Source organism: Filicampus tigris, chromosome 14, assembly GCF_054856515.1.
Source record: "Filicampus tigris isolate MCC_2025a chromosome 14, RoL_Ftig_1.0, whole genome shotgun sequence".
Taxonomy (NCBI): Eukaryota; Metazoa; Chordata; class Actinopteri; order Syngnathiformes; family Syngnathidae; genus Filicampus; species Filicampus tigris.
In genome coordinates this window covers 22,463,538-22,489,516 of record NC_141230.1, presented here as the reverse complement: position 1 = coordinate 22,489,516, position 25,979 = coordinate 22,463,538, and the positions used below count along the sequence as shown (strand labels likewise).

At 43.7% G+C, this 25,979-nt stretch overlaps 1 protein-coding gene across 2 annotated transcripts in view; it reads right to left on the bottom strand.

Annotated features, from left to right (window-relative positions):
• Nucleotides 1–25,404, bottom strand: part of spegb (striated muscle enriched protein kinase b) — a 29,940-nt gene extending 4,536 nt beyond the window's left edge. Inside the window, exons 1-37 of one of the 2 annotated variants that reach the window (XM_086051977.1) lie at nucleotides 20,233–20,522; nucleotides 19,989–20,134; nucleotides 18,119–18,205; nucleotides 17,947–18,004; nucleotides 16,388–17,832; nucleotides 16,158–16,301; nucleotides 15,302–15,484; nucleotides 14,656–14,822; nucleotides 14,402–14,490; nucleotides 14,134–14,309; nucleotides 13,210–13,470; nucleotides 12,871–13,029; nucleotides 12,224–12,413; nucleotides 11,909–12,138; nucleotides 11,698–11,817; nucleotides 10,949–11,053; nucleotides 10,645–10,851; nucleotides 10,441–10,564; nucleotides 9,526–9,698; nucleotides 9,088–9,200; nucleotides 8,827–8,995; nucleotides 8,655–8,751; nucleotides 8,308–8,508; nucleotides 8,107–8,164; nucleotides 7,951–8,028; nucleotides 7,049–7,221; nucleotides 6,948–6,974; nucleotides 6,724–6,876; nucleotides 6,589–6,631; nucleotides 6,414–6,482; nucleotides 3,650–6,332; nucleotides 3,340–3,489; nucleotides 3,136–3,252; nucleotides 2,832–2,999; nucleotides 2,576–2,698; nucleotides 1,885–2,049; nucleotides 217–1,309 (exon numbers count right to left, since the gene is read on the bottom strand). In XM_086051977.1, coding sequence (XP_085908103.1) covers nucleotides 217–1,309; nucleotides 1,885–2,049; nucleotides 2,576–2,698; nucleotides 2,832–2,999; nucleotides 3,136–3,252; nucleotides 3,340–3,489; nucleotides 3,650–6,332; nucleotides 6,414–6,482; nucleotides 6,589–6,631; nucleotides 6,724–6,876; nucleotides 6,948–6,974; nucleotides 7,049–7,221; nucleotides 7,951–8,028; nucleotides 8,107–8,164; nucleotides 8,308–8,508; nucleotides 8,655–8,751; nucleotides 8,827–8,995; nucleotides 9,088–9,200; nucleotides 9,526–9,698; nucleotides 10,441–10,564; nucleotides 10,645–10,851; nucleotides 10,949–11,053; nucleotides 11,698–11,817; nucleotides 11,909–12,138; nucleotides 12,224–12,413; nucleotides 12,871–13,029; nucleotides 13,210–13,470; nucleotides 14,134–14,309; nucleotides 14,402–14,490; nucleotides 14,656–14,822; nucleotides 15,302–15,484; nucleotides 16,158–16,301; nucleotides 16,388–17,832; nucleotides 17,947–18,002 — 9,509 coding nt within the window. In that variant the 5' untranslated portion in view covers nucleotides 18,003–18,004; nucleotides 18,119–18,205; nucleotides 19,989–20,134; nucleotides 20,233–20,522. Of the gene's footprint in view, nucleotides 1–216; nucleotides 1,310–1,884; nucleotides 2,050–2,575; nucleotides 2,699–2,831; nucleotides 3,000–3,135; nucleotides 3,253–3,339; nucleotides 3,490–3,649; nucleotides 6,333–6,413; nucleotides 6,483–6,588; nucleotides 6,632–6,723; nucleotides 6,877–6,947; nucleotides 6,975–7,048; nucleotides 7,222–7,950; nucleotides 8,029–8,106; nucleotides 8,165–8,307; nucleotides 8,509–8,654; nucleotides 8,752–8,826; nucleotides 8,996–9,087; nucleotides 9,201–9,525; nucleotides 9,699–10,440; nucleotides 10,565–10,644; nucleotides 10,852–10,948; nucleotides 11,054–11,697; nucleotides 11,818–11,908; nucleotides 12,139–12,223; nucleotides 12,417–12,870; nucleotides 13,030–13,209; nucleotides 13,471–14,133; nucleotides 14,310–14,401; nucleotides 14,491–14,655; nucleotides 14,823–15,301; nucleotides 15,485–16,157; nucleotides 16,302–16,387; nucleotides 17,833–17,946; nucleotides 18,005–18,118; nucleotides 18,206–19,988; nucleotides 20,135–20,232; nucleotides 20,523–24,950 lie in introns of those variants that run through there. The other variant, XM_086051975.1, reaches the window with a different exon arrangement.
• Between the last annotated feature and the right edge of the window lie 575 nt (nucleotides 25,405–25,979).

Here is a 25,979-nt window from a genome sequence, read left to right as displayed (position 1 = left end):
CCAAATCTTTGCCTCCCACATCCCCAAAACATCCTTAAATGAAGACTCCAAAGGTATCACTGGGTGTGATAGCTTTCTATAAGTGGCCAGCAATAGATTGCTAAACAGTCTAGGGTGTACCCTACCTCAGACCCAAATTTAGCTAGGCTCCAGCTCACCTGCACCCCTAATGAGGAAAAATATTATAGAAAATAGATGGCTAGAACTTGTCTGTACCTGGCTTTCTCATCCATGAACGTATAGGGTTTCTGAGGAACTCCCTGGCGCAGATATCCCTCTCCAGCCTTGCCGAGTGGTGTCCTTCTTCCAGAGGGTGTTGCCCGCCCCGACGGAGTGATCCGCCCTGACGGGGTAACCCGCCCTGACGGGGTACAGCGGCTGTCCCCTCCCTGCAGCGCCGGCGTCAAGCTCTGCAACACCACCATCGGTGGGGAGAATTTAACAGCAGAGACGGAGGATGTGGTAATGGCTGGTGTGACGGTGGAATGAGATGATGGCGTAACACGAGCACTGGCAGTCTGTGCATACATCGGCACAGAGGAGATGGGGTTCCCGATGACAGGGGCGGGTGGAGCTACAGGAGAGGGAGCTTTGGTGTTAATGATCACCTTTACGGGGGTCTGGGGTTTGGGTGGTACGACAGGCGGAGCTGTTGGCTTGGCTTGAGCTTTGCCCACACTGATGCTGAGCGTGGACTTGGCCTTGCCTGCTGTAGTTTGCACAGTCGTGTTGGTCTGAGCCAGTGCTATTTCAGAAGAGGCCGTACTCACGGATAGCGTCTGCTTTATTTCAACCTGCGCCGTCAGCTGGACCATTTTCGGGGATGGGGATTTTGCCGATGTTGGATGGGCAGGTGGGGCGGGCATCTGTGTCGGGGCGGGCATCTGCTTTGGGGCCGGCGTAGAGGCAGGTGTCTGCTTTGGGGCAGGTGTCTGCTTTGGGGGGGGTGTCTGCTTTGGGGCGGGTGTCTGCTTCAGGGCGGGTGTCTGTGTCGGGGCGGGTGTCTGCGTCGGGGCCGGCGTAGAGGCAGGTGTCTGCTTTGGGGCAGGTGTCTGCTTTGGGGGGGGTGTCTGCTTTGGGGCGGGTGTCTGCTTCAGGGCGGGTGTCTGTGTCGGGGCGGGTGTCTGCATCGGGGCGGGTTTCTGCATCGAGGAGGGCGTCTGCGTCGGGGCGGGCATCTGCGTTTGGGCTTTACTTAGTGCCACTTTCATTGGTGGGATTTTCATGGATGACATCATCAACACAGGGGCTGTAGGACCTGAGGATGGGCCGGTCTTGACCACCACTGGTGCACTGGACTCACCTGGTTCTAAGAAGAGGGGGTAATGTACCTTAACATATATGGATACATATCTTTTTATTTTCAAGAAAGAATGTCAAATCCAAAAAGGGGCTGTTTAAAACAAGAAGTTGCTCGCCTCGTCACAACACCCTAACTCTGACAATCGGTTATCAGGGTAATGAAAGCCATAACATACTGCATTTGTGACAAAAATGGGAAAAAACTAGGTGAGTAGAGTAAATCAATGCTGTAGCGCAAAACCACTAATACAGTCGTTAAGATCAACTGGCGGGTCGGGTTAGGGTGTGCAAAAATCTAAGCACTTATTTAAATGTGTTTCATTGCAGACCGCACTAAAATAATATTTTCCTCCAATTTGCTAATTCCAACCAAAAGTTCTGTTTGAACACTGCAATTCTGAAGAAAAATAATCTTTGACAAAACACAAGTTGCAAATAATACTTCAAAATGAATAATTTACAGAACAGTATACTGTATATAGAAAAATGATGGCTATACAATTATTTAAAACACCTCCAATCATGTAAAGCACCTCTATGTAAACTGAATTTCTCATCATATCGAATATGTTTTGCATATACCTGCAGCACCCAGTCGCACAACTTCAGAGAGGTTGCTGTATGGGCCCTGGCCAGCCTTGTTGACACAAGCCACCCTAAATCTGAAAGAGCCCCCTGCTGGTAAATCAACTACATTGTAATAGCAGTCTGCCACCCCTGTGGCCACCATCAACCAGTTGCTCTCTCCTGTGGGACAAAAGAGAGATACATTTAATGTTATGCTCTGCCTTTGTTTTTATTGATGGGAGTGATGTGTCCATTGATGTGTATGTGATAAGACAGAAGATTGAAATATTCATCACTCTATGCCAAATTACTAAACCTGCGATGGGTTTTATGTAAATTATTTATTTATCTTATTTATATTTTATTTATATTTAAACTATTTTGGGACTGTTGGTAATACTACCTTTGATTAATATCACATATCACAGTCTTGATTCTTGGAACTGTCAATATCTGGTTCCTCACATCTACTTATGTAACCCCCACCGTTTTATGGTGTGTTTCCATGGCAACTTTCTTGGTGTGATAATGTTTGAACAATGCCTTTGTTCGTTTTACCTACTGTTTCACATGTTCATATTTACTGTATGCAAGGACACATGAAGCTGATTTAACATGATTCTCTATTTGGCGAAAGCTATTCGATATAGCTTATCCATTTATCATCCTTTTAAAGGGCTGTAGATAAAAATAAGCCGAAACAAACCTTCAGTTTTCCTCTCCAGAGAATATGTGCAGGGTGCGGTAGTGTCTGAGGGTCTCCACAGCACCAAAGCGGTGTTGTTGTACTTCTGAGGGATTTCAGGTGTTCCGGGTCGATTGGGCAGACCTTTTCACATAAACAATGTGAATCCATCTCCCCTCCAAACCTGAGCCAAACTATGCACTACTAAACTTTTAACTATTCATATTGTAGTCTTAACAATTTGCTCCAGCTCACACATGCACACAAATCTACTTACGGGCAAGGGAAATTGTGCAAGAACTGGAAGTAGAAGCCAGGGGGCTTGTCGCCACACATTCGTAAACTCCAGCATCCTTTTTGGTGGTCTGCATGATCATCAGAAGCTGCCTGCCATCAGGGCAGGCTATCATGTTCATCCTTGCATCTATGTCCAAGGGTTTCTTATCTGAATGAAAAGTCATGCATACAGAAACCTTATATTGCAGATTCATGGTTTCTACTCTGGTTAGATTTTTTATGTGTCATTAATTGGCCTTTACGTCCCATGTGGCAACAAGACAGTACTCATAGTTGGGTCACACCTTTCATCCAACTGATGTGTGGCTGTGGGCTTCCTGCAGGCAGACAACTGAGTGTCACTGGATCCCCTTCAAGCAGGACGTGATCTCTTAGCTTAATGTGGAACACTGGAGGAAAATCTGTGAGACGTGGATTGAACACATGAAGCCAAATGGATAAGCACATATTTGTGATAAAAGTAAAGGCCAATGTCATTCTGGACATACCGGATACCAGTCTGGAGTACTGGCGCGATGGCTGGGAACTCGTTTCTCTGGAGATGGCCGTGGGTATATCTGGTTGTGATACGGCCTTGGATCGTCTCCCTCGGGTCAGACCCCATCGATCCCAACGAGATCTTCGCTCCCCTTCGACAACTATCCAAGAACCATAAAGTTTATATTAGCACCTTACAGCAAGATTGTATACAGGGGGGCATCGGTTACAACAGTGTAACAATGATGAAATGCCGTACGTCAGGACTGTCGTAACCGAGAACCCCTTTTACTTTATAATGAAGAGGACATTGCATCATACCCTTTGACGCGTCTGACTTTGAGCTGGCCATTGAGTCCAGTGACTCAGATGAGGCCCCATTACTGGTCTGAGATGCCAGCTGGTTCTGAGGAACATCGGTAACTTTTATTCCACGGTTTTCTGATGTTGCACGACGAAGCATGGAAATAATTGGCGTCTTCTTGGGCTCCTTCTCTTCCAACACTTTTCTTTCTTCAGAGTAGCTGCGAATTCTGGTTGAGATGCCGGCCACTGTTGATTCGATTTTCCTACGCATCATCAAGACTGGAGATTCATTGGACTTTTTAGGCTCCTTTTCCTCTTTGTGAACAGAGTTATCAGCTCCGCCATCCATGCGCATCATTTCCACTTCCTTCTTATCTTGTGATCCTCTTCTTCCGAGGGTCCAAGACAATCTACGTCTTGAAGGCACTGAATCTTCTTCTTTGGTTACTACCTCTTTGCGTTCCGTTGAAGGAGTTCTTTTCAACCGCAGGGAAAGCCTCCTCATAAAACCTTGGTCCTTTTGAGCTTCACGAAGATCCTGGACCGATTTGGACTTCTCCTCAAGTTTCCTCTGTGCGAATTCCAGTGGGGCACCCATTGGACCGGGCCTGTATATCACCTCCCCTGACTCTGTTGAATCTGCAATCGTTACAGGTGATTTGTCCTCATTCTTTGATCGAGACAGAAATTTCAAAGTTCTTGTCAGGGAAGAGTCACGTTTTTTGAAGCGGGCCTCAAAAACCTCTTCAGAGGAAATGTCTTCTAGGTCCACCCCTACAAATGGAGGAGAGGAATGTGTGGTCGCCTTTGGTGGACTAGGTTCTTTTGCTATGGTTTCGGGTGAGGCCACTCGAGCATAGACAGCCGGATGCTCTGTAGTTGACACAATGCGTGCTTTGGGTGGCGATGATGCAATTGCAAATTCATCAGTTGATGCAGGAGCTGATGCGGTTGTAAGGACATCAACAGGTGTAGATGGGTCGAGCGTTGTGCCATTGAGAGGTTGAAGGGAAGGGACCATGATTGTCTGCATGATACTAGCATATGCTGAAGTTCTTCCATCAGGAAGAAGAACCTGAGCAGGCGGTGAGGGTGTTGAATAAGGTGGAACTTGTCTTGTGGGTTCAACATAATCTTGTGTTTGTTTTGTGGTAACTGAGTTTGAAGAAATAACCTCTGATGATTTTACAGGCATTATTTCTTTCTCTTGTAATATTTCTTCAGATGCATTTTCTTCATACACAGCTTCTGTTTTTTCCTCATGTTCTTTCACTATCAGTTCTTTTTCTTTTTGTTCTTTTGTCTCTACTTCTTTCTCCACAATTTCCTCGATTTCAGAGCTTTGGACCGCGACAAAGGGTGAAGGGACAATTTGGTCCACAACCTCTGATTCATTCAGTACTTCCTCTGATATGCTCAAATCCTTCTCAGAGAAGCCGCTTGTGCTTGACCTCTCATCAAAATGACTGTCTATAAACAATGCTTCTTTCTTTCCACTGATAGTTTCATCAGATGTTGTCTCTTTCTCCCTTACTGATTCTTTACTTTCAGTTTTAATGAGACTGTCTTGTGGGACATACGCTGGTGTCTGCGGTTTTGGTGAAGAATCTCGAGGAGTCACTGGCCGGGAGTCTAGCTTGGTTTGCTCGGTGAGAGCTGACATGGATATTGCTTCCTTGAGTCGTCGCTCTTCCACCTGTGCCAAAGGAATCTCAAGGGGAGCTCCTGACCTTCTGTGTAAGGCTATTGGTTCTGAATCTCCTTGACTGAAGGAAGCACTTTTGCTCAATACCTTGGGTTTGGAAATGTCCTCCCTGGGTGAGTCACTCGACGCTGCTCTCGTCATAGATGGGGGTCCTACGCGAGTGGTGCGGGAGTAGCGATCTGAGGAGATTGCCCCTTTTTCATCACCCATTCCTAATGTTTCCAATAGAGGACCTCGTAGTCCACTCATCTTTTTGTCCACTGATCCTCCACGAAGCAATCGTTGCCTCATCAGTTCTAGCTTCAGAGCATAATCTTCTTGGCTCATCTTTGCAGTTCCTGGACTGGTGCTCCGCTTTGGTAGTTCCATCGAGGCGGCTTTCTTGAGGACTTTTCTTCCACCCTCTTGCTTTCCTTCTGAAAGTCCGTCCTCTGGTGTGATCCGAAGTAGCAAAGCACTGTCAGCTGAACCTCCACGTCTCAGCTCTCCTTTTCGTCTCACACTCTCAGGTTTATCTGACTCCATGCTGGACCCCCTTTGCAGAGGCTTTCTTTTCAGAGCTTTCTCGGCAAGCTCAGCAGGTACTTCTTTATCTGAGGAACCTATATCGTCATCTTTTATCGTTCTTTCCTGTTGCTGACTTTTACCTATCAATTCAAACTTTTCTTTGTTCATTTCAACTGCATCGTTTTCCGCTGTCTCTTCGAGAGCAGGCGTTGACTGTTTACATGCTCCATTCTGTTTCCCTGAGTCTTTTTCATTGGTCTGGATGTCATTCAGTGACATCCTTGAACCAGAGAATTCCATGTTGAGTGGCATTGGAATGAAAGGAAGTTCATCAATATCTTCATCTGAATCAGAGGATGAGGAAGGCAAAGGAGAAGTGTCTTTTAGGTGTCTGGGAACTGCGATGGAGATGTGACTTGAGGAATCATTCAGCAACTCAGGAATGGACCTCATGACCATTTTAGATTTGTAGCTGATTATTGATCGCTAAAAAAGACCAAACAAAAAAAAACGTTGTTACAGTTTGGTAATATATGCTAGACGAAATGAAACTAAAGTCTTCAGTACCTGCCATTTTCTGCGAGATACGAACTTCTTTAGTGCCTCTGTATTTATAACTGACCCCTTACTGAGATTCTGTAAGAAAAAAAGTAGATTTTCTTCAGGCAATTTCAAAGGAAACTAGAGCTGAATAAGATTATACACAATAAATACGTTTTAATGACATTTGGACATGGTGTACCTTGAACCAGGGATGTCTAAGACATTCTTGACTATCAGGTCTCCTAAAAGAAAGAACACATAAGCATATACTTTTTAACGTGGGTGTTTTTTCCAAGACTATGATACCTAAGGATTTGAAAAAGGGGTTACTCACAGTCTGTCTGCTACAAGCAGTTTAATGATAAAACCTTTAGCTTCTCTAGAAAGATTGGCAAACATGTTTTCCTCGAAGGCCACATTGTAATTCCTGATGTTAAGCACAGAGCTGCGGTCATTTTCACCAGCGAATGGAGAAACTCCTGTCAGACTGATGACAAAAATCACATTTAGATTTTGCAACAGGATCATCCTTCAAATCTTATAAATTTCATTACTCACCACAGGTATGCAATAACTCCAACTGACCTAAGGAAAGGGAAGACAAGTGTAAGACTGAAGTAAAAAAAAAAAGAAACACTTCATATTGCGAATGCAGATACCAGATGTCAGTTGCCTTTGACACAGGGGTCTGGTTAACAATTTCTGGCGCAACAAATTCTGGTGTGCCATATTTGCAATACTGAGCCTCATCTGGGGTGATCTCCACCGCATTGCCAAAGTCACAGATTCTGAGCTGATCGCTGTGTGCGTCTGCCATGAGGATGTTGTCAGGCTAAAAGAAGAAAAAAAAAAGGAAGCTTTTATAGAAATATAAACGTTACATCCCTCAATTGCTGGAGAGTAAATCATCTTATTGAATAGTGATAAACACTATTTAGTGCACTGCCCCTGAATAAAGAAAAATCAATCAATCAATCAATCACATTTTATTTATATAGCACTTTTCATACATAAAAATGCAACTCAAAGTGCTTTAAAACATTCAAAGCAAAACATAGAATTATCTTCAATCAAAAGAAAAGATAAATTATTTAAAAGTTGTTGAAAGCCAAACTAAAAAGGTGTGTCTTGAGCTTCCTCTTAAAAATATCAACAGTCTCTGCAGACCTGACATCCTCTGGCAGGCTATTCCAAAGGTGAGGACCAAAATGGCTGAATGCAGCCTCGCCATGCATTTTGGTCCTCACCCTTGGAATAAATAAAAGGCCGGCGCCAGAGGACCTCAGGATCCGCGAGGGCTGGTATGATAAAAGCAAATCAGATAAATAAGATGGCCCAAGACCATTAACAAAAACAGCTATTAAAAATGTAATGTGACCATTTCAATTGTCTTCATAAATACAAGATATCTTAATATCTTCTATATGTATATCAAACACTTTTTTCTTCAGTAAATCCTTTCCTTCATTTTACATGTGGCAGACAATGAATAGGCTTAAAATACAAACAATGTTTCAAAAGAATATGATTAAAATCTAGCAGGAGTTGGAGAAATATCTACCTTGATATCCAGGTGTATGATGTTAAGATGATGAAGATAATCCACTCCATCGAGCAACTGTCTAACACACGAACGTACCTAGGGTACAATGACAATGTCCACTGTAAATTGTTAAATGCTATTCATAATGCTCATAAAACATTACATGAAGCTTACATCAGACTCCATGAGTGAAGATTTCCGTGTGAATCTGTCAAGAATCTCCTCATGGCATCTTTACATGTGGATTCAGGTAAATAATTTGGGAGTTTAGATGCATTTGGCAATTGCAATGTGTCTACATACAAACTCCAAAAGTTAATAGCCGCTACTCATCTCAACCTCTGAAGTACTTCAAACCAAGCATAATATGGATACAGTTCAGTGATGATGATGACTGCGTTCTTTTTCTCAAAGGCATCGTGCAAGAAGACAACTCGCTCGTGGTCCATTTTGGAGAGGAGGCTCATCTCTCGCAGCGCTGAGCTTTTCTTCTTGGCTCGTGTGGAGATGAACTTGGCGGCATATTCCAATTTGTCTACTTTCTGGGTCACGCGCTTCACATAGGAAAATGCACCTCTGGGGGAACAACAATGTTTCAGCGGTGACTTTTCATGTGGAGTAAAGATCAAAGGCCTTTTCGGCACCAAAGGTTGACAGTGTAAGATTTAAGACCTACTCATAACTTGTCCATGTGTGATTTATGCTTATAGATTATGCTTTACCTTTTAAATTCCTTATGAATGTCATAATGGTCAGTCAGTCGTCGCATTTTCCTCAAAATGGTGGCCTCATCTTCCATCGGCTCCTCTTTGCTTAAAGCTATATTCGATGAGTAGATCGATGAGTGCATCATTTTAAGGATTGACTAAATGTATGCGAGCACAAGTAGGTCACCTTCATGAACGGTGAGTTCGGCTTTACAGGACACGGAGCCTGCCAAGTTCCTCGCAGTGCAGGTGTACACTCCTGAATCGTCAGGGCAAGCGTTGAGGACCACCAGGGAACATTCATTGTCGTCGTACACAAATGTGAAATGGCTGCCCTCTGAGAGCAAAATATCACTCTGAAACAAGCGCAGCAAATGACATGACTTTGATCAGTTCTCTTTCAGACCGACTGGTCATCATGTTTGACTTGAGACTGAAAGTTACAAACCTTGAACCAGAGGATGTCAGGAATCGGCCGGCCCTCCACAACCACAGCAAAGCGAGGGGACTCCCCAGAGCAAACGTCGATATCCTCCATTATAGTCTCAAATGTTGGGGGAGCTGTGGACAGAGTGACATTAGGAAAATACTGGAAAGGCACTTGGCACGGTGCAGTCCTCCAGAATGTTGGAAAAATTGTGGGCTCTTTTCTACATTGGGGTCTTGAAGGAGCTAGAACCTCTCCTAAATAACTCTGGAAGAGAGGCAGGGTACTTATGAAATAAGCCAACAGTAGTCAAAGGCAAAGCTTGAGCACAAAAGGATGTGAGCTGCTCTAAGCTCAAGGTGCAGTTTTTGGGCCCATCTCCATCTGCTTTATGTGACATCTAATCAAGACTACCAAGATGCCTACATGAAGAACATAAGTGAAGATGGTGCGGCCTACCTGCCATTTCCACGCTGAATGTGCAGCTGTCACTTCCGTGCTTGTTGGATACCACAAACATCAACTCTCCAATGTCGGGGTTCTTCACTTTCATCAGCGTCAGTGTGTGCTGATCATCGTCTGGCATTGTCATTTCGTACACGCCCGGCTTGTTGTCCAAGACCGCTCCGCTCCTGTTGGTATAGTTTTCATGAAAGACCACAATCTGTGTTGTACCGTACGTTCAAAAGCAGTGGACTGTCACAGAATCTACACTTACAGGTAACGACATTATATTCATCCATTTTCGGTAGTGTGCACTAGTGGACAATTTAGACTCTTCAATGAACCTAAAGTGCAAGGTTTTGGAATCTAGAATGAAGCCGAAGTACCCAGAGCCCAAACCCCAACTCTTAGAACTGAGGGAGATGCTTTGAAGACTCGAACACCATGCTTCCCGATGGGGGTATCTAAAATTGTTGTGTCACAATTTGGTTCATTTACATAATGCTGTCCCCACAAAGAGTTTTTAAGATCATGACTTCGCAGCTAGGCAGGATGAACATTTTCAAGCCACGGCCAGTCTCCACAGTGTGCAAAAGTACCAAAAATTAAGCAGAGTTGCACCGAGTTTAATTAGATGCAGAGATTAGTATTAGCAGTGTAGGGAGAGGTGTATTTGGTAATATGTCCGTCGCATACACCACACGCACTAATCTGAACACTAATTGCGTAGGAAGTGCTGCCTCCAACAATGAAAATGCTTTTGTTGTCATTCTTTAAGACGGCTTTTTTCACACCCTGGGCTCAGCTTTGGCAAATAGAAGGCGCATGCCTCATTCAACCCCCACCAACCAATATGTCTCATTTAAGACAATATAAAATCTGCATATTTTTTTAACATATCATCTTGGAAAAAACAACAAGTGGGAATACCTTTTCCAGATGACGGCAGCATTGACATGATTGATGGTGATGGTGATGGTTACTGACTGGTTTTCCATCACATGTACAATTTCTGGTTTATCAATAATCACTGGAGCTTCTTGAAGGTAGGGACCTTGAACCCAAAGCACAGGATACTTAGTCAAAGCGGCTGTCCCAACAAGAGCAGATGTTTTCAAGTGCCAAAAGCTCTACCTCGGTCCAGCAGTTGCACTGGGTCTGTAGCAGGTGAGGGCTTGCTAAAGGCCTTGGAGGTGATGGTCAAAATCCTGAAAGAATAGCGCACACCTTTGGACAGTGTGCTGATGGTGTACGTGGTCTCCTTCAGGCCGGATGCGATAATCGTCCATTGGATCGAGCCGAGGGCTTGTTGCTGGATGGCGTACATCAAGGAGCTTGACTCTACGTGCAAAGAACAACTCAAATGTAGACGAGAATGGCACAAAAGCCTTATCGGGAGTGTAATATTCTTTCTATGTGACCAAATATTTTTGGGTACCAATGGAAGGGTCCAGTCTCCTTGGCTTCTTCCAACTAAGGGTGATCACTTTACCAGTGATCGATTCTATCACTGGAGTCCCATCAGGAGGATCAGGGAGTATGTCTGAAAAGGATTAAAAAGTGGAAAGAAATAGCATGAAATCAAACTGAAATTACACATCTCTGATTGTTAAGCCATGGCTGGATCAATTTATGTTAGTGCTTCTCAAACCACTAACAACGCACGAGCTATAGCACCAGGTCCGCAAAATAATTTGCAATAAATTATTATGCTGTCTCATTTTTCACAAGTGAATGCCTTAAGGGGACAGGCGCGCCAATAAAACAAATACATTTAACCAATTAGTATTAATGCATCTCCTCCCCATCTTAGCTTTGCGCCAAATATAAGAAAAATTCAAAAGTACTGCATACGGTAATTATGCAGACGTTCCATTTTTTAAATTCACTCCTTCACTCAGTTAAACTGCGACTTTAATATGATAATATTACAACTTCGTTGGAAAACTATTTTTTATTTTATTTGCAAAAACTACATCTTTGTTCCTGTAAAGATTGACTTAGTTTCTCTAACTTTATCATTCCGATAGCATTTAGATGTATGCATTATGTTGAATTGGCCTCATTATGTTATGAGGGCGGCCTTGGAAAAAGATATGCCCTGTACTGTTGTCCCTGGACCCAAAAGATTTGAGAACCTCTGAGGCATAAGGCATATTTTTAAAAATGTTTAGAAAGGAGAATTACCTGTGACATAGAGATGAGCGTAGCAAGTGGCCTTTCCTATTTTGTTGGAGATGACGCTCTTGTAGACCCCACCGTGCGCGTGACACACTGAGCGGATGACCAGACTGTGGACGTCGCGAACTGAAAATAATTGACAAAGCAGTGCAAGAATGCTGACGTCGGGCCGAATCCTCGCATTGCGTCTTCGCGTTTTTTTGGGCGAAACACTTACATTGTGTCATCTTTCTGTCCTCCGTGCTTTCGATTCTTTTGCCGTTGTGGAACCAGGCAATGGTGGGGTATGGCAATCCAGCCACTTTACATTTGAGAACAGCCTCCTTTCCCTCAATGACGTCCAGATCATAAAGGGGCTTGATGAAGTCGGGCATTGTGAAACGCTCAACTTCATTCTCAGGGACCTCGGGCTCCTCTGGTATGGATGGCATCTTCTCCAGTTTAGCCCTGCGTGCAGAATCAATGTCATATCCAAGTCCCTAAAGGAAGCCAATGCCACAACATCCAAGAAATGCTTTGATTATGACCCTACATCTGTGAAGAGATGGCCGGCCGTGGCTCTTGAATGTAGAGTTCAGCAGAACACTCGGCCTCGCCGTGACTGTTAGTGGCTGTCACAGTGTAGAAGCCTTCATCGTCATTGGTCACGTGAGAGATGATGAGCGAGTGACGACCGTTCTCCCGAAGAATACGAACGTCCTCACTCTCGGTGAGCGGGTGATCTGCTGAGAAACAGCATCCTGTTGCACCATTGATTGTCAAACACTGTGCCGCATCAGTCTGGCATGACAGAGATGATTAATTCACTCCAAATAATGTATTTTTGGCCTTCTATCTATGCCAGTCATGCAAAAACATGAATTGTGCTTGAACTAGATGGCAGAAGGCTGTGTATTCACCTGTTACCATTCACACAACAGAATAATAGCTTTGTTTTCAATTATACTAGCCCAGATTTCATATTTGCCAATTTGTGAACAAAAGAACATCATTATTTCTGGATGTATTCAGTAATTTTTGGGACATTATTGTTTGCTGGTAGGCCGTAAGATTTTTCTAATATTCTGTAAAATAGGTGCCTTGGTTGGGAAACACTGTCATCAGACTTCTTAAATCTGAAATCGCTGAACAGACAGTGAGACCGTTGAGATGTTTGAAGACGTTCATTGGCAACCTTACCAAAGTGAGTCCAAATGACTTTTGGAGGCGGCGTCCCGCTGACTTTGCAGTCAAATCGAGCGTTGCGGCCCTCGATGACTTCCAGAACGTCCAGTTTGCGAGTAAAGAGTGGCTCAATTGATGGAATCACCCTTAGTTTCCCACATGAAGTAATTTCCTCTGGAATATATATGTAAAAACAAGTGCAGTTATCACTCAAAAATGTGTTTTATAATAAGCATCTCATCATGCTGGACTCTTGGGATATTTTGTCGAACATATGCCACAGACAGGTTATTCAGACTATGGAACAGTTTCAAACTGTACAAAAAATGCCCACGTCTCCATTAATACACATACCTTTAGCTGTGCTCAGCTTGCAAGTGTACGTCCCGCTATCATCCTCGTGCACTGAGTTAAGCAGCAGTCGACACTTCCTTCCATCAAAGTGCATTTTGCAGTTGAGCAATGCAGGTTGGATCAGTTTTCCATCCGCCACCCAGTCCACGTCTGTGTCTTGCGGCCCGATCACGTGACACTCAAACAGCACTGTTTCGCCCGCGTTGGCTGTGATGTCTTTTACTGGGCGGATGACGGCCAAGCTTGGCTCGACTGTTGGTACTAGGCAGAAATATAATGAAAAAGACTAAGAGTCATCTTTAGATCATTTAAAAGGAACAGAGCAAAAACAAGCAAAGCAATAGCAGCATAAAATAGTATCTTCTGGAACTGGAAGGTAGTGCTACATCCTGTGAGCAAGGGCCGTGACATTTGCCAAATAGGACAGGTTAGGACGAGCTTTTGCAGCGACAATCTGGAAAGGCAGTGATACACACTGTGGGGAAAGGTCTTGATGAGTAGCAAGCGAGGGACAGGATGGAAGCATTGAGCCAGGCAGTTTCACTAATATGTCGGAGTGGCTATATAGTGTCAATCAGGAAAAGAAGCACCACACACGGTGAGGAATTATTTCACCAATAAGCAAATAGGACAGACACAGGTCAGGATAAGGTAGGACAGAAGCAGTCAGCCAGGCAGTACTACAGATGTGTGGTGGTAGGTGTTATATAGCGACGATCCAGGAAGGCAGTGCTACACAACGTGAGGAAGAGATGCGGCGAGTCATAAAATGGATGGCACAGGACAGTACAGGACAGAAGCAGCGTGCCAGCTGCTGTGTTTGGTGGGAGTGCCAATCTTGAAAAGCAGTTCTACAACTCTGTGAGTAAGGAATTTGACGAGTAGAAAAATAGGACAGGACAGAATGCATTTTTTTATTATCACCTTTGACGTCCAGCTTCCCTTCACACTGTTTGGTTCCAAACTCATTGATGATCTTACAGGTGTAAATCCCTGAGTCTGACTTCAGGGCCGATTTGATGGTCATTTCAAAAGTGCCACTATCTGTCTCCCGCACAATATGACGCGGGCCACTTTTGACCGTAACTCTGTCTCTCAACCTGCAGGAATAAAAACACAATAATCAAATGTGAGAAAAGTTGATTATCAACTCAAGCTCTGTAATACCGTGTCCATGATTGACGACACCTACCAATATAGCAAAGGTTTTGGTTGACCACTTATTCGTACAAACATTGTGACTTCCTGTCCTTCAACAACAGCTTGATCAGTCATTGTTACCTGTTTAACATTGACAAAATAAGAAATGTAGCTATGGAATCACTATGAATGGCAACAGACACACTGGGCAAATTCCCGTGCCTTATATCAAACAAAATTGTTGCATGTGATCAACACGCAGCACTCGAGAATGTAAAACTGCTGAGGCTTGTACACAGCTCTCACCAGAAATGCGGGAGGTTTCTTGAATTTGGTGTCAATTGTCCTCCTGGGTTGTTGCGAACTGAAATCCATGGCTTCCTCCAGGGGACTGAGGTACTCCTCGTCCGATGTGATGGGGCTGCTGATGTCCATCGGAACCCCCAGGACACCCTTAGGCTCCTGAATGGGTTCTGCCAAATTGCACATTCATGAAATCTGATGAGAGGTAAAACCTTTCATGTGTTTTCTTGTTGTTTTATAGAGAACACATCTTCATTATTTGAAGAACCCCTTGACATTAACTCGATTGTTAAATGTCAAATCCAAACAATAACAGATTTTCACAGAGACAAGCAACTGAGCCCCAGTGAGCAATTTATAGGTTCAGCTTTGCTCTTTGTTGCTATGGTAACTATAAGTGTGGTTGTTGAGCTGGAATGTATTGCACATACAACTGGCCGAAGGAAGTAAGAGAATGTGAGCAGGAGAAGATGGCAGATTAAATATATTTGCACATTTGCACAATTTGTCTTGTTAGTGAAGAGAAACGTTTTTAAAAACGTTATTAATGCACAGTCGTTATCCAAAAATGATGTCTGATTAAATGATCTTTGATGGCCCCCAAGAAATCACTAAAGCTAACGGTGCTCAATGTTTAAACAGGACACACCTGCTTTAATTGTGAGAGTAGCATTGCTGGTCACTTTGCCCTCCTGGTTCACAGCCGTGACGCTGTAGTTTCCACCGTCGCACACTTGGGCCGATTTTATGAGTAGACTGTATCGTTCGCCTTCCACTTTGACGGCGTAATTGGAAAGGCTGGTGACCTCCACGTTGTCTTTTGTCCAGGTGACTTCAACACAATGACATCAGGCATTATTAAACATCTTAGATTGCTTCATGTGCATTCCTAGTCTTTTTATATGAATGTATGCAGAGCCTGCCCACCAAATCAAGTGTGAAGTTAAACAACCAAATCTTTTCTTATTCTGAAAAAGTGTCTCTGAGCGAGCCCTTCTGAATTTGTCGCAACTGGGCTGATTTACATAATAACTGCCACGATCATAACTTTTGTCAAGATATGACCAGACTACACAGAAGCGCAATCATGTCAAAGCCAAAAGGTACGCAAAGCTACACTGCAGAGAATGTTCAGCTAAGTTATTGACAATGGGTGATGAATTGGCGTAATTGTGTTTATTGATGTCTTATGGCTGAATTCAACATTGGTACTTTTGCACAAGCGCCATTCATTTGCAGTCTGGACGTGGAGGGGTGAACGTCCCCAACTCTATAGGGAGTCTCAGTCTCCTGTATTCTCCAATAGCATCTCAAAAAATACTTTGATTTGTTGCTTATCACTTTTTTGAAGAGGAATAATAGCTAATCAATGCATCCATCCATTATCCAATCCGCTTATCCTGAGCAAAGAATTTCTGCGAACTGGGAACTGTTTTAAATTGTGAAAAAATGCATATGTGTTGTTCTTTGAGGACGGTTTTATTGTCCAAAGTAGCCTGTGATACCTTCAGGAATCGGAGTGCCAGAAATGTTACATTTGAGTAGCACATCTGAACCACACTTGGCGACCGTATCTTGAAGAGGAAACTCAAAAATGGGCGCTTCCATCGGGTCCTCTCCGGCAGACACGTAGGAATCATCTGAAGAGTCTGCGGAAGCACAGAAGGTAACCAAAGGTTGAAGAACAACGTCAACTGCAACATACAGACTGCGCAATGCTGAAGACTTATCGAACCCATTTCAGGAGACATTGGTCGTGGGCGACGATGCTTGACTTTGGTCTTTTGCTGTTGTCCTTTGGCCTGTTTTGATTCATTTGTCACCATGGGAACATCTTCCCCCTCCACAACAATTGTAGGTATGCTTATATTTGGAGCATGTTTGGGGAGATTCGCTCCCGTTTTTTCCTTCCGTGGCTCGGCTTGTATCATCCTAGCGGGCGTTGGGGGTGTTTGATGACTTGTATCTTGAGCAACGCTAACACATTTTTGTGGACTTTCAGGCCTATTTTCAACTTTTCTCAATGTTACTTCAATCGGCGTCGTTCTCCCCGACGTTGCATTAAGTTGCGTTGGCGTTGGAAGTTCAGGGTTACGCGGAGAATCTTCGCTCCTTGGAATCCTTTGTACAAGCGGACTTGGGGGCCTCTTTTCAAGTCTCTGTGTGGTTGTTTCCAAATTAGTCAAACTGGGTGAGTCTTCCATTTGTTGCTGAAATAACGCTGGTGATGATGACCTCTGAATTATTTCAGTAACTGGGCTGATTCGACTAAATTCTCGAAGTGATCGTACGCCCGGCAACTCCGACAACTGCATTGACTCTGTGGTTTCTTTTACATTTGTGATACCGGTACTTGTGCTGTTTTGGATTTGGGAATGCATATGCTCTGGCGTTTGCGGTCTGGGACTGGGTCCTTTTTGCTCTTTAGCCCACTGAGATCGTTCCCTTTCTTGGAGTCTTTGAAGGACCTGTGGGGGAATTGGTTCAATTTTCCTGAAAGGCTGGCGCTGTCTAGCCTTCAAAGAGAGCTGTTCTGTTGAGAAGGATTTCTTCAAATGGGGTTTACCGACAAGCTTCTTGATACGCTGCAGCTCCTCCGTGAACTTGTTCTCAATGTCCTGTACCTTTTGAGAATAGCGAGGTTTCTCCTCGAGCGACGCAGCCCTCTGTTTAAACATTGATCTACGTTCGGCCGCGTCTTCTTTGAGAGCCTCTCTCAGATCTTCCCTGGAACTTTCTCTAGAAATACCCAACCGGCTACCGCCGTCATCCGAGTCGACGGAACCCGCTCGATTGAACCCTGCCCAGGATCTCCCTGATATGGAACCTTCGGGGAAATCCAGGCTTCGCCTTCTCTCTTCCAAGTCCCGGATCTTCTCAAAAACCTTTGAACTTGCCCTTGTAAGCTTCGGAGATGGTCTTGGAGTCAACTCTTTCCGGGAGTACTCGCTTAGTGGAGTTTGTGGTCGTGAATCCTGGGTGTTATTTGGGGATTTGGGCATTTTAACCTTTTCTTCAAACTCTGCTGGCACTGTGTCTTGGTATTCTGCTGGCACAGCAAGTTTCTTTGAACCAGAGCGACTTGGCATTGGAGAGGTGGAGGAACGTTTGACAAGTCTTGGGGATGGGGGTGGGAGAACTTCTGGTGGAGAACCTCTTGGAGAATCATTTGACTGGCTCCTAAAATACAGGAATTGAGATATCATTGGCAGATTTTGTACTGCAGTTCAAATAATTTAAGATCTCCGAAAAGTTAACTTCAAAGCCAAAGAAAAAAAAAACACTCTCTCTTGCCTTGCTTTAGTGAAATCTTCGAGTGTTCTGGTTTCATCATCTGCATACTTGTCCATCACTACATTTCAAAAAATGGAAATTGATTTGTTGGTCTGATTTGATCACCCTCTCATCTGTGTGTCACACAATTCAGTGTTTTCCAAGAAAGTGTCAATTGAGATAAAGTGGATACCTGTGTGCACTGCATGGTCCTCACTATCCACATTATTTTCATTGGTCTCAAATTGGTCTCCTCCTTCGTCCTCACTGCTGTCCGACTCTAAAATATATAAATATGAAAAATTATTGGCTGAAAATTCCACGAAAATGCTGCAACAATGCTAACAAATCAGTGTTCAGTCAGGATCTAATAACTCTGTGGGAACCTCAGTGTTGAGCTAAAAGAAAAAATTGTTTCATTAATTGTTTTCAAATCGTTCGGTTTTGTTCTGATTTGTTCATACTGAGAGGGAATTCAGTCACTGTTGGGCCTTAAAATAGAAAGAACCGCTGAGTCATTGGCAGTTCTCGTGGGGTCTCGCTTCACAGTAGGTGGGATTATATAAACAGAGGTATTTCTTTTTCACCAACAGAGAAAACCGCACACACATTGCTGCAATTTGCATGCTAAGGTAAAGAACACTGGCACAAATGACGACATCTCAGAACAGCACAATAAAATGTGTATTTATGTCATAGAGAACCCACAATCTACAGAACACAACTCTAAAGCTTCATAATAATAAACCATCCATAATAACTCTTTTTATTTACCTGGATTGGACGGAAATCCTTAATAAGTTAGCAAATAATTGATTTACAATTCAAAGAGCCAGGGCTAATATTGCAATGGCGAAAAAATTTTGAAATGTACATTATATTTCATGAAATTTTGAGACAACACATCAACATTTCATCTTTTATATCCAGAGATTTACATCTGTTCTGGTATGCAATTTCTTAGATTAGAAGCATTTTTTCAAAAAAAGAATTAAATAATCTTTAGAAATGTGACTTCCTTCAGTCTCCTCTTTGGTACATAAAATGTATGTTCGACTGGGTTATGTCTGGAAATTGTCCTGGCCAGTCCATAACCTTCCACTTCTGGGCCCTGATCAACTCGGAGGTTTAAGTTCAACAATCAATCTGTTCTAATGTATTGAGATGCATCTACAGTATGTATAGTACATTGAAAATCGATTTAAACTACTTAAAATATGCATTGGTGTAAAAAATAAAAAATGGATATGGAAATTTTGATCACAAAAGGATTTGTAATGATAACAGTCACATCTATAGTACATTTTTTTAGTTTCATATTTTGTGTTCTGGCACTAACAAAACACTGATAATATAAAAGTGTAGTTAAAAAGTCAAAATTATTAGTTCATTTTCAAGTTTTTGGGGGAAAGTTATAAAAAAGTTGCTGTTTGTAACAAGGACAAAATGCAGATGTTAAAATAAAAAACCTTTTAGTTATAAAATGAGTCATTTATTTTGTAAAAAAAAAAAAAAGATTTTTAAAAATCGAATCGAAATCGTGAGCTCAAAATCGAGAATTGAATCAGAGCGTGACTGAATCATTACATCCCTGATAGTATATACAGTAAAACAGTCCAAATTGACCGCTCAGAACAGTTGTTACGGACCAAAATAATGTTCCACATATCATAGTGAATACATGCGCAGTTCAGAGCAACTCTAAATGGAAGGTTTGCCAGAATTGTGTGATCCAAGTCAAGCTAATTAGCAGCAATGCTCCAAACCAGAAGAGCTAATCAGTCAGATAAGCCGACACAGTCTTCAGTTGAGTACAGTGCGTTTGAGTTTATGTTTTGGGAGAGTGGGAGGAAGCTGGAGTACGCGATGAAAACATTTTGCATGGGGGGAACAAACACAGGAAGGCCGGAGAGGAGATTCGAACCCGCAACCTCAGAACTGCACTGCTGGACGTTCCACAAAGGGCTACAAATATCAAAACAAATGCTCTCAGTAATAGCAGTACACAAGTACCGTCTCTAGAACAAAGGCTGCAAAATGAAACATAATTCCAAATCACTTGCCTGATCACTACTTTGCTTTACATGGAAACTCCTGGTGTCGCCTCCACTGCTCTTTTCTGTCTAGCGCTACAAGGAATTCCCCCAAACCTTCAGAGGGGATTCCGAGCCGTCACCACAAGCCGAAAATGCTCAACAGGTATTTCCTGCTTTAGAAAAAAAAACAGTCATAAAATATGACATGAACTTGAATACAAAATGCTGAGATGGAGAGAAGGCACTTGATTTGTTATGTAACAAATTCCACCTCAGACACTCGGCATTCCTTCTTCGGGCAGAATCCGTTTGTCAAAAGCATTCATTCAAAGCCTCCATTGGTGTGCGGAAAGGTTGCTCGGATGCATCTTATCCGCCGCGGTCGCCGCCTGTCCACACAGTGGCCAGCGACAGTGTGAGCATCCTCCCCCGCTGCCTTCCACCCTACAGGCAGCGCACATCCACAGGCAGGCAGGAGAACAGTGGGAGTGAGACAGCCCTCCCGAGATCACTGATCTACAGCGTTGCTTGACATTTCTCATGATTTTTTCCCTTCCTGGCCATGCATCTGCATCTTTTTCCTTGGCTGCCGTGATGCAGTGAAGACACGTTATCAGAGAGAGAGAGAGAGAGGCGGCAAATCACTGGCAAAAACCGACACGCTGCTCTTGCATCTCTGCTTTGACGGAACACTGATAAGATGGTTGCTTAGACTAGTGATATGTTCTTATATATATATATATATATATATATATATATATATATATATATATATATATATATATATATATATATAAGAACATATATATATATTAGTGCTGTCAAATGATATAACTAACGCTTCAAGTAAAGCTTTTTCCATCGGCAAAACAATTGGCTCAGTGCTTCACAAAATTTGCCCATCACTATCGTTTAGCATTTAACAGCAGGGCTAATCAATCTTGTGCAGGGTGATTTCCACAGTAAAAGGAGCTCCACCTGTTGAGTCAGACTTAAGACCCGAGAGGAATATGCCATGTTGAGGCTGGCGTCCAATCGCACTGGAGAGGTGCCATCGGGGCCCACAGCAACACTGACATTTTCACGATAGCCAAGCAGAGATCTACCACGGGCAATATAAAAAGGTCAACGTACAATGACAAGCATCTGTCACAATATAAACAAACGCCCAGGGATTTTTATGTAAAGCAAGAAATTCTCAACACAATGAGATCCAGATTCCCATCTCCCTTGGGACAGCTTAGTCTGGAATTTCTTCGGGTACTAATTTCCTCCCACATTCCCAAAACTTACTTGATACATGAATTGAAGACTCGAAATCAGGGGTCTTCAATCCTCGAGGGCTGATGTACTGCTTGTTTTCTAGTTTGATGACCATTTCAAGGAGTGGCCATGGAAAAGCTTGCAACTCTAATTATTTCTAATCATTTGAGTTTCCACGACCTTCTCGGTAGGCCTCAGAGATGGTTAACATTTCAGCCTTGAAATCTGACATTAGCATATAAGCAACCTATATTTCCGACTGTAAGGTGGTCCACTCGTTACATATACATGACGATTCCTCCGATCACATACTTCTGACTTTTCGAATTCCACTCGTGTGTAGAAATAGCCTGCACAAATGACATGACAATCTTGTAAATATAGACAAAGCCTTGCCGATTTGAAGTTGGACTGGCGCGGATTGCCCAAAATGTCTCATCAGGTGGGGAATAAATTCCAGCAAGATTTAAGAATCGAACGCTGTAGTGAATATACAGAGCGGCAGAAATGGGAAACAGTTGTACTGGGCAGGGATAAAATTAGTGCTGATGTCTTCCCGTGTAACACGAGAGACGCCGGCCTGCGAACATCCCAAAAATCTAAGGCCTGGCACATTCCACTATATAAATAACTAGAGAGTCGGTGGACGCGGGGGCAGCCAGGAGAGACATTTTGGAAGTGCGAGAGAGAGAGAGAGAGAGAAATGTTTAGGCGGTATGGTTGAGTGATGGGACAGCTGTAGACCACGCACATGGCAAATCAGCCGGCTACTCAATCAAGATGAAGGTTAAAGTGGAGGAAACTTTTCTTAGTGATTGTGCGACTTTATTTCAAGGGTGGGGGCTTGTTGATGACTTCACCCACAAGGTTGTTTCGTCACTCATTTTATGACTCGGGTGCAAAGCAAAAAGAAAACGGATGGCATTTTGTTCGGATCCTTGGCGACTGATACTGAGTTGTACGTTTACAGCATAACATCCTTGTCTTATAATGGTATTAAATTGCTACTTTAGTGCAAATGTGCAGTAAGCGTGAATGATGGTAGTTTTATATATATATATATATATATATATATATATATATATATATATATATATATATATATATATATATATATATATATATATATACATATATATACACACACACTGCTATATATATACTATACTATATATATACTGCTTCTCTTAAGTTGGACCAGTCAAAAAATGTATCATGACGAAGAAAAAACATATATAAGTTACACTGGACTGTAAGTTAAAATGTATTCAACAAAAACCGAGATCAAGAACGGGAGCGCTCGGACTCACAGCCCAAATCCTGTTAACCAATTTACGGATTTGAAACATGCACTTCTAACTACGGAAACGTTTTTCTTCGTAGTTTAAAATGTCTTCCCTTCACTAGAATGCCGCCTCGCATTGTGGCAAAAGGCAGAATCCTTGTCGGATTTTGCCCCTATTACTGTTTATAAAGTGAATCGTCAAATCCAAGCGGAACCCGTTCACTTTCTGTTTCTCCCTTATATTCATAATAATGTCACTAGCAAGCATTTTCTGATCAGCACAATATCTTGGGAAGTGTAGCACTAAATTCCGTTTTGTGACAATGTCAGAGCTGCTGCTTTGACAAACGACTTGGCTGGGACAAGTCGTGCACGGCGCGTATCAGCTCCAGCACTTTGCTGTTCTTCTGCAGCGCTCAGCATGACTTGGTAAAAGAGATTCACTTTTCAAATGAGACGTGCTTTTCCTGCTGAGAGGGTTGATGAGAAATGCCTTGGCCTGACTCGTCGCTGCGGAACACTTCAATCAACTGAGCTTGGGCGTTGAAAAATGACCGAGTGGTGGTGTCTGTCAGGGCTTCTCAAACTTTTCGGGCCTTACAAGGCAGAATTTTATTTAAGGAGCCCTTCATGATCCTAACGCCTGGTGAATATTACTACTTGCTACGTGTGCCCCGAAAATGTTACCTGTTAAATCGGCATGCGCACATTCTTTTGTGAACTTAAGCACTTTTCCTTTTCCACATGCCAGAGGCTGCGGTAAGAGCAGCGCCCCGTGACGCAAAAACACATATTGCACATTTTGATTCCGTTAACTCTCCCGCCAACACTCGCCGACTGACCAGCAGCCAAAATGTGTACCTTCCACTTATGCCAATGGCCCAACGTCAACATATCTTATCAGTCGGTGAAAAATATCGGCGCCAACAGACCTCTAAGATGGAAAATTTTTTACGCTTCAAAAGTACAGCTTGGAGATTTTTTGAAGGCACCTCTGATTGTTCCAACAATGACGGCCATCATAATGGCCCAATGGTGAGTTCGATTTTGAATCGTTTCTTTTCATTTGTTCTACGCTAGTCGTCAAATACGTTGAGCGACTCGCCTGCGGTCGGTGGCGCAAGGAAACTTGTAGGGCAGAAAGAGACGCCAGCCACATTTCAAGATTTTGCTACACACGAACGGGACAATATGCTACTTGGTCACTATATTTAGCAACTTTTTCAACTGCTCTAGCAACAAGTTTTTCACCCCCCAAAAAAAAACGACCAGTGAGGTTAAATTCCCATCGAAGAGCCCATCACGGAGTCAGTGGTGCTGAGCATTGCCAAAGACAATGTGCTCATTTACAAGTTGAAAATATTAGAAGGGATGTGCTGCCAAGCAGCAAATACTTTGTCACCTGTGAAAAAGAGCATGGGAGAGCTGGAAATTGCAGGGATGCCAGGTTGCTATGATACGTCACAATATGTGCACACCCCCCCAATCTTTGGCTCATGAACCCAAGTTTGAGAACTGCCAGTTGATATGATCACAGAAAGATATTCTTGTTACAAGTGATCCAAATGCTTTAAGTCATGGTATCTGCCTTCTCCTTTTTTTGTATATGGAGTGGACTCTAAGAAAGCAAGCAACGTCCCACGTTGTTTGTCTGAATAATGGATGCCAGGAGCGTCCGCATGAATGTGTGTCTTGGAAAATGAGATGGTGCCACCATGTCGTAGGACATTTATGCAAGGGCGCTTTTCAATTCTACAGAATTTCTCACTGAAATCTGTTGGACTGATGTCTTTGCATGAAACTATAACTTTGAATTATCAGAAAGAAACAGAAGAGGAGAAACCTCAAAAGCAACAACACCAAGTTGAAGTGGGTGTCCTCGTCACAAGAAAGACAACTCACCAATTTTTTTTCAAGCGTCTTCCTCCAAATGAAAATGTGACGTAGTTAAAAGTTCCCAACCTCAAAATTCTAAGCGCCCCTAGAAAGTAACAAAAACTTTCCTGACATCAGTTCAACCCAGAGGTGGGCAACTCAGGTCCTCGAGGACCGGTATCCTGGATATTTTGGATGTCCCCCCTGCTCTGACACACCTGATTCGAATGATCAGCATCGTTATACAGCTTCCGCAGAGCTTGCTGATGAGCTGCCCATTTGCATCAGGCGTGTCTGAGGAGGGAAACACATAAAACATCCAGCATAGCGGCCCTCGAGGACCAGAATCGCCCCCAGCCCTGGTTTAACCAAACAACACCAAATTCGTTGACAAAGTCTAACATGAAAATGTCTCAAGCACTCATAACCACAATTGGCCAGGAAGTCGGCCATTTTGGTCTGCATCTTGACCACCATGGTCTTAAACCTCACGGTCACTTAGAGACTTCCCATACCGCAAGTGTCATGAACACTATGGTACAACTAGTACTACAAGTGCGGCTCACCTTCACCCAGATCCAAGACAGCCAGGACAGCACTGCTGCGGGTCTCGCCCAGGTGGTTGTTGGCAATGCAGGTGTAGAGGCCAGCATCACTGGGCTTGCAATCCCTAATCCAGAGGCCTCCGTATTCCTGGTTTTCCATGTTGAGGAGCTCGTCGTTGTGGTACCAGTACAGGCAAGGCTGGGGGTCTCCACAAACAGTCACCTTCAGCCGGATGTCGCAACCCGTCCCGACGGCAGCGTTGCGCATTTTGCGCGTGAAAGCCGGCGGAGTCGGGCTCGGGCGAGAGGGTCCCCGGGGCTCGGCTGTTGGAGTCGGGCTCGGGCGAGAGGGTCCTCGGGGCTCGGCCGGCGCTCGCGCCGGGATGGCTTTGGAGCGTTTGGGTGGGACGGCGGGACTCGGGGGAGCTTCACTTGCCCCCTTCTTTGGGGACGTGTCCCCTTCGGACTTTTTCATTGTTACTTTACTAGAGGGATTGTATGGCTGTGACACTAATTCAATTGTAGAATTTGGAGACACCTGGAGACATTTGTGCATGTTCAGAACATGAAAGTCTCTCAAGTGTCCTTGGTGCTGAAGTAAAGCAAAAAAGGTTTACCTGGTGGTTCAGGAGAAGGAGCAAGGTACCACTCTCTGACACAGGGGTATATTTAGTGTGAGAGCCCTTGGATCATGTTGCATTAACAGCTCCTTTGACTCGTGTCCCTCCAAAGTGACGGCTGTGGCTTTTTCTTCTTCTTCCCCTGCTCTTGAGCTGCCGGTCAGCATTCCCGACAAGTGTGAATCCTCTCTGAGTTTTCCTTCAATTGCCGGCAAGTGTGGCTTGCTTTCTGCTGCTGAGTATCAAGCCCCTGCCCGACGGTGCCCCCTTTCCGTCTTGCTTTTCCCATGAGCTAATCCACCCCGTGCATGATCTCCCCCCCCCCCCACCGCCGCCAGTTTGCAGGGGGAAATGACAGTCATGGGCCCAGCGAGCCTTACAATGGCAGCTGCCACCAGCAAAGGGTCCCACCCCCTTTGTCATTTTTAGC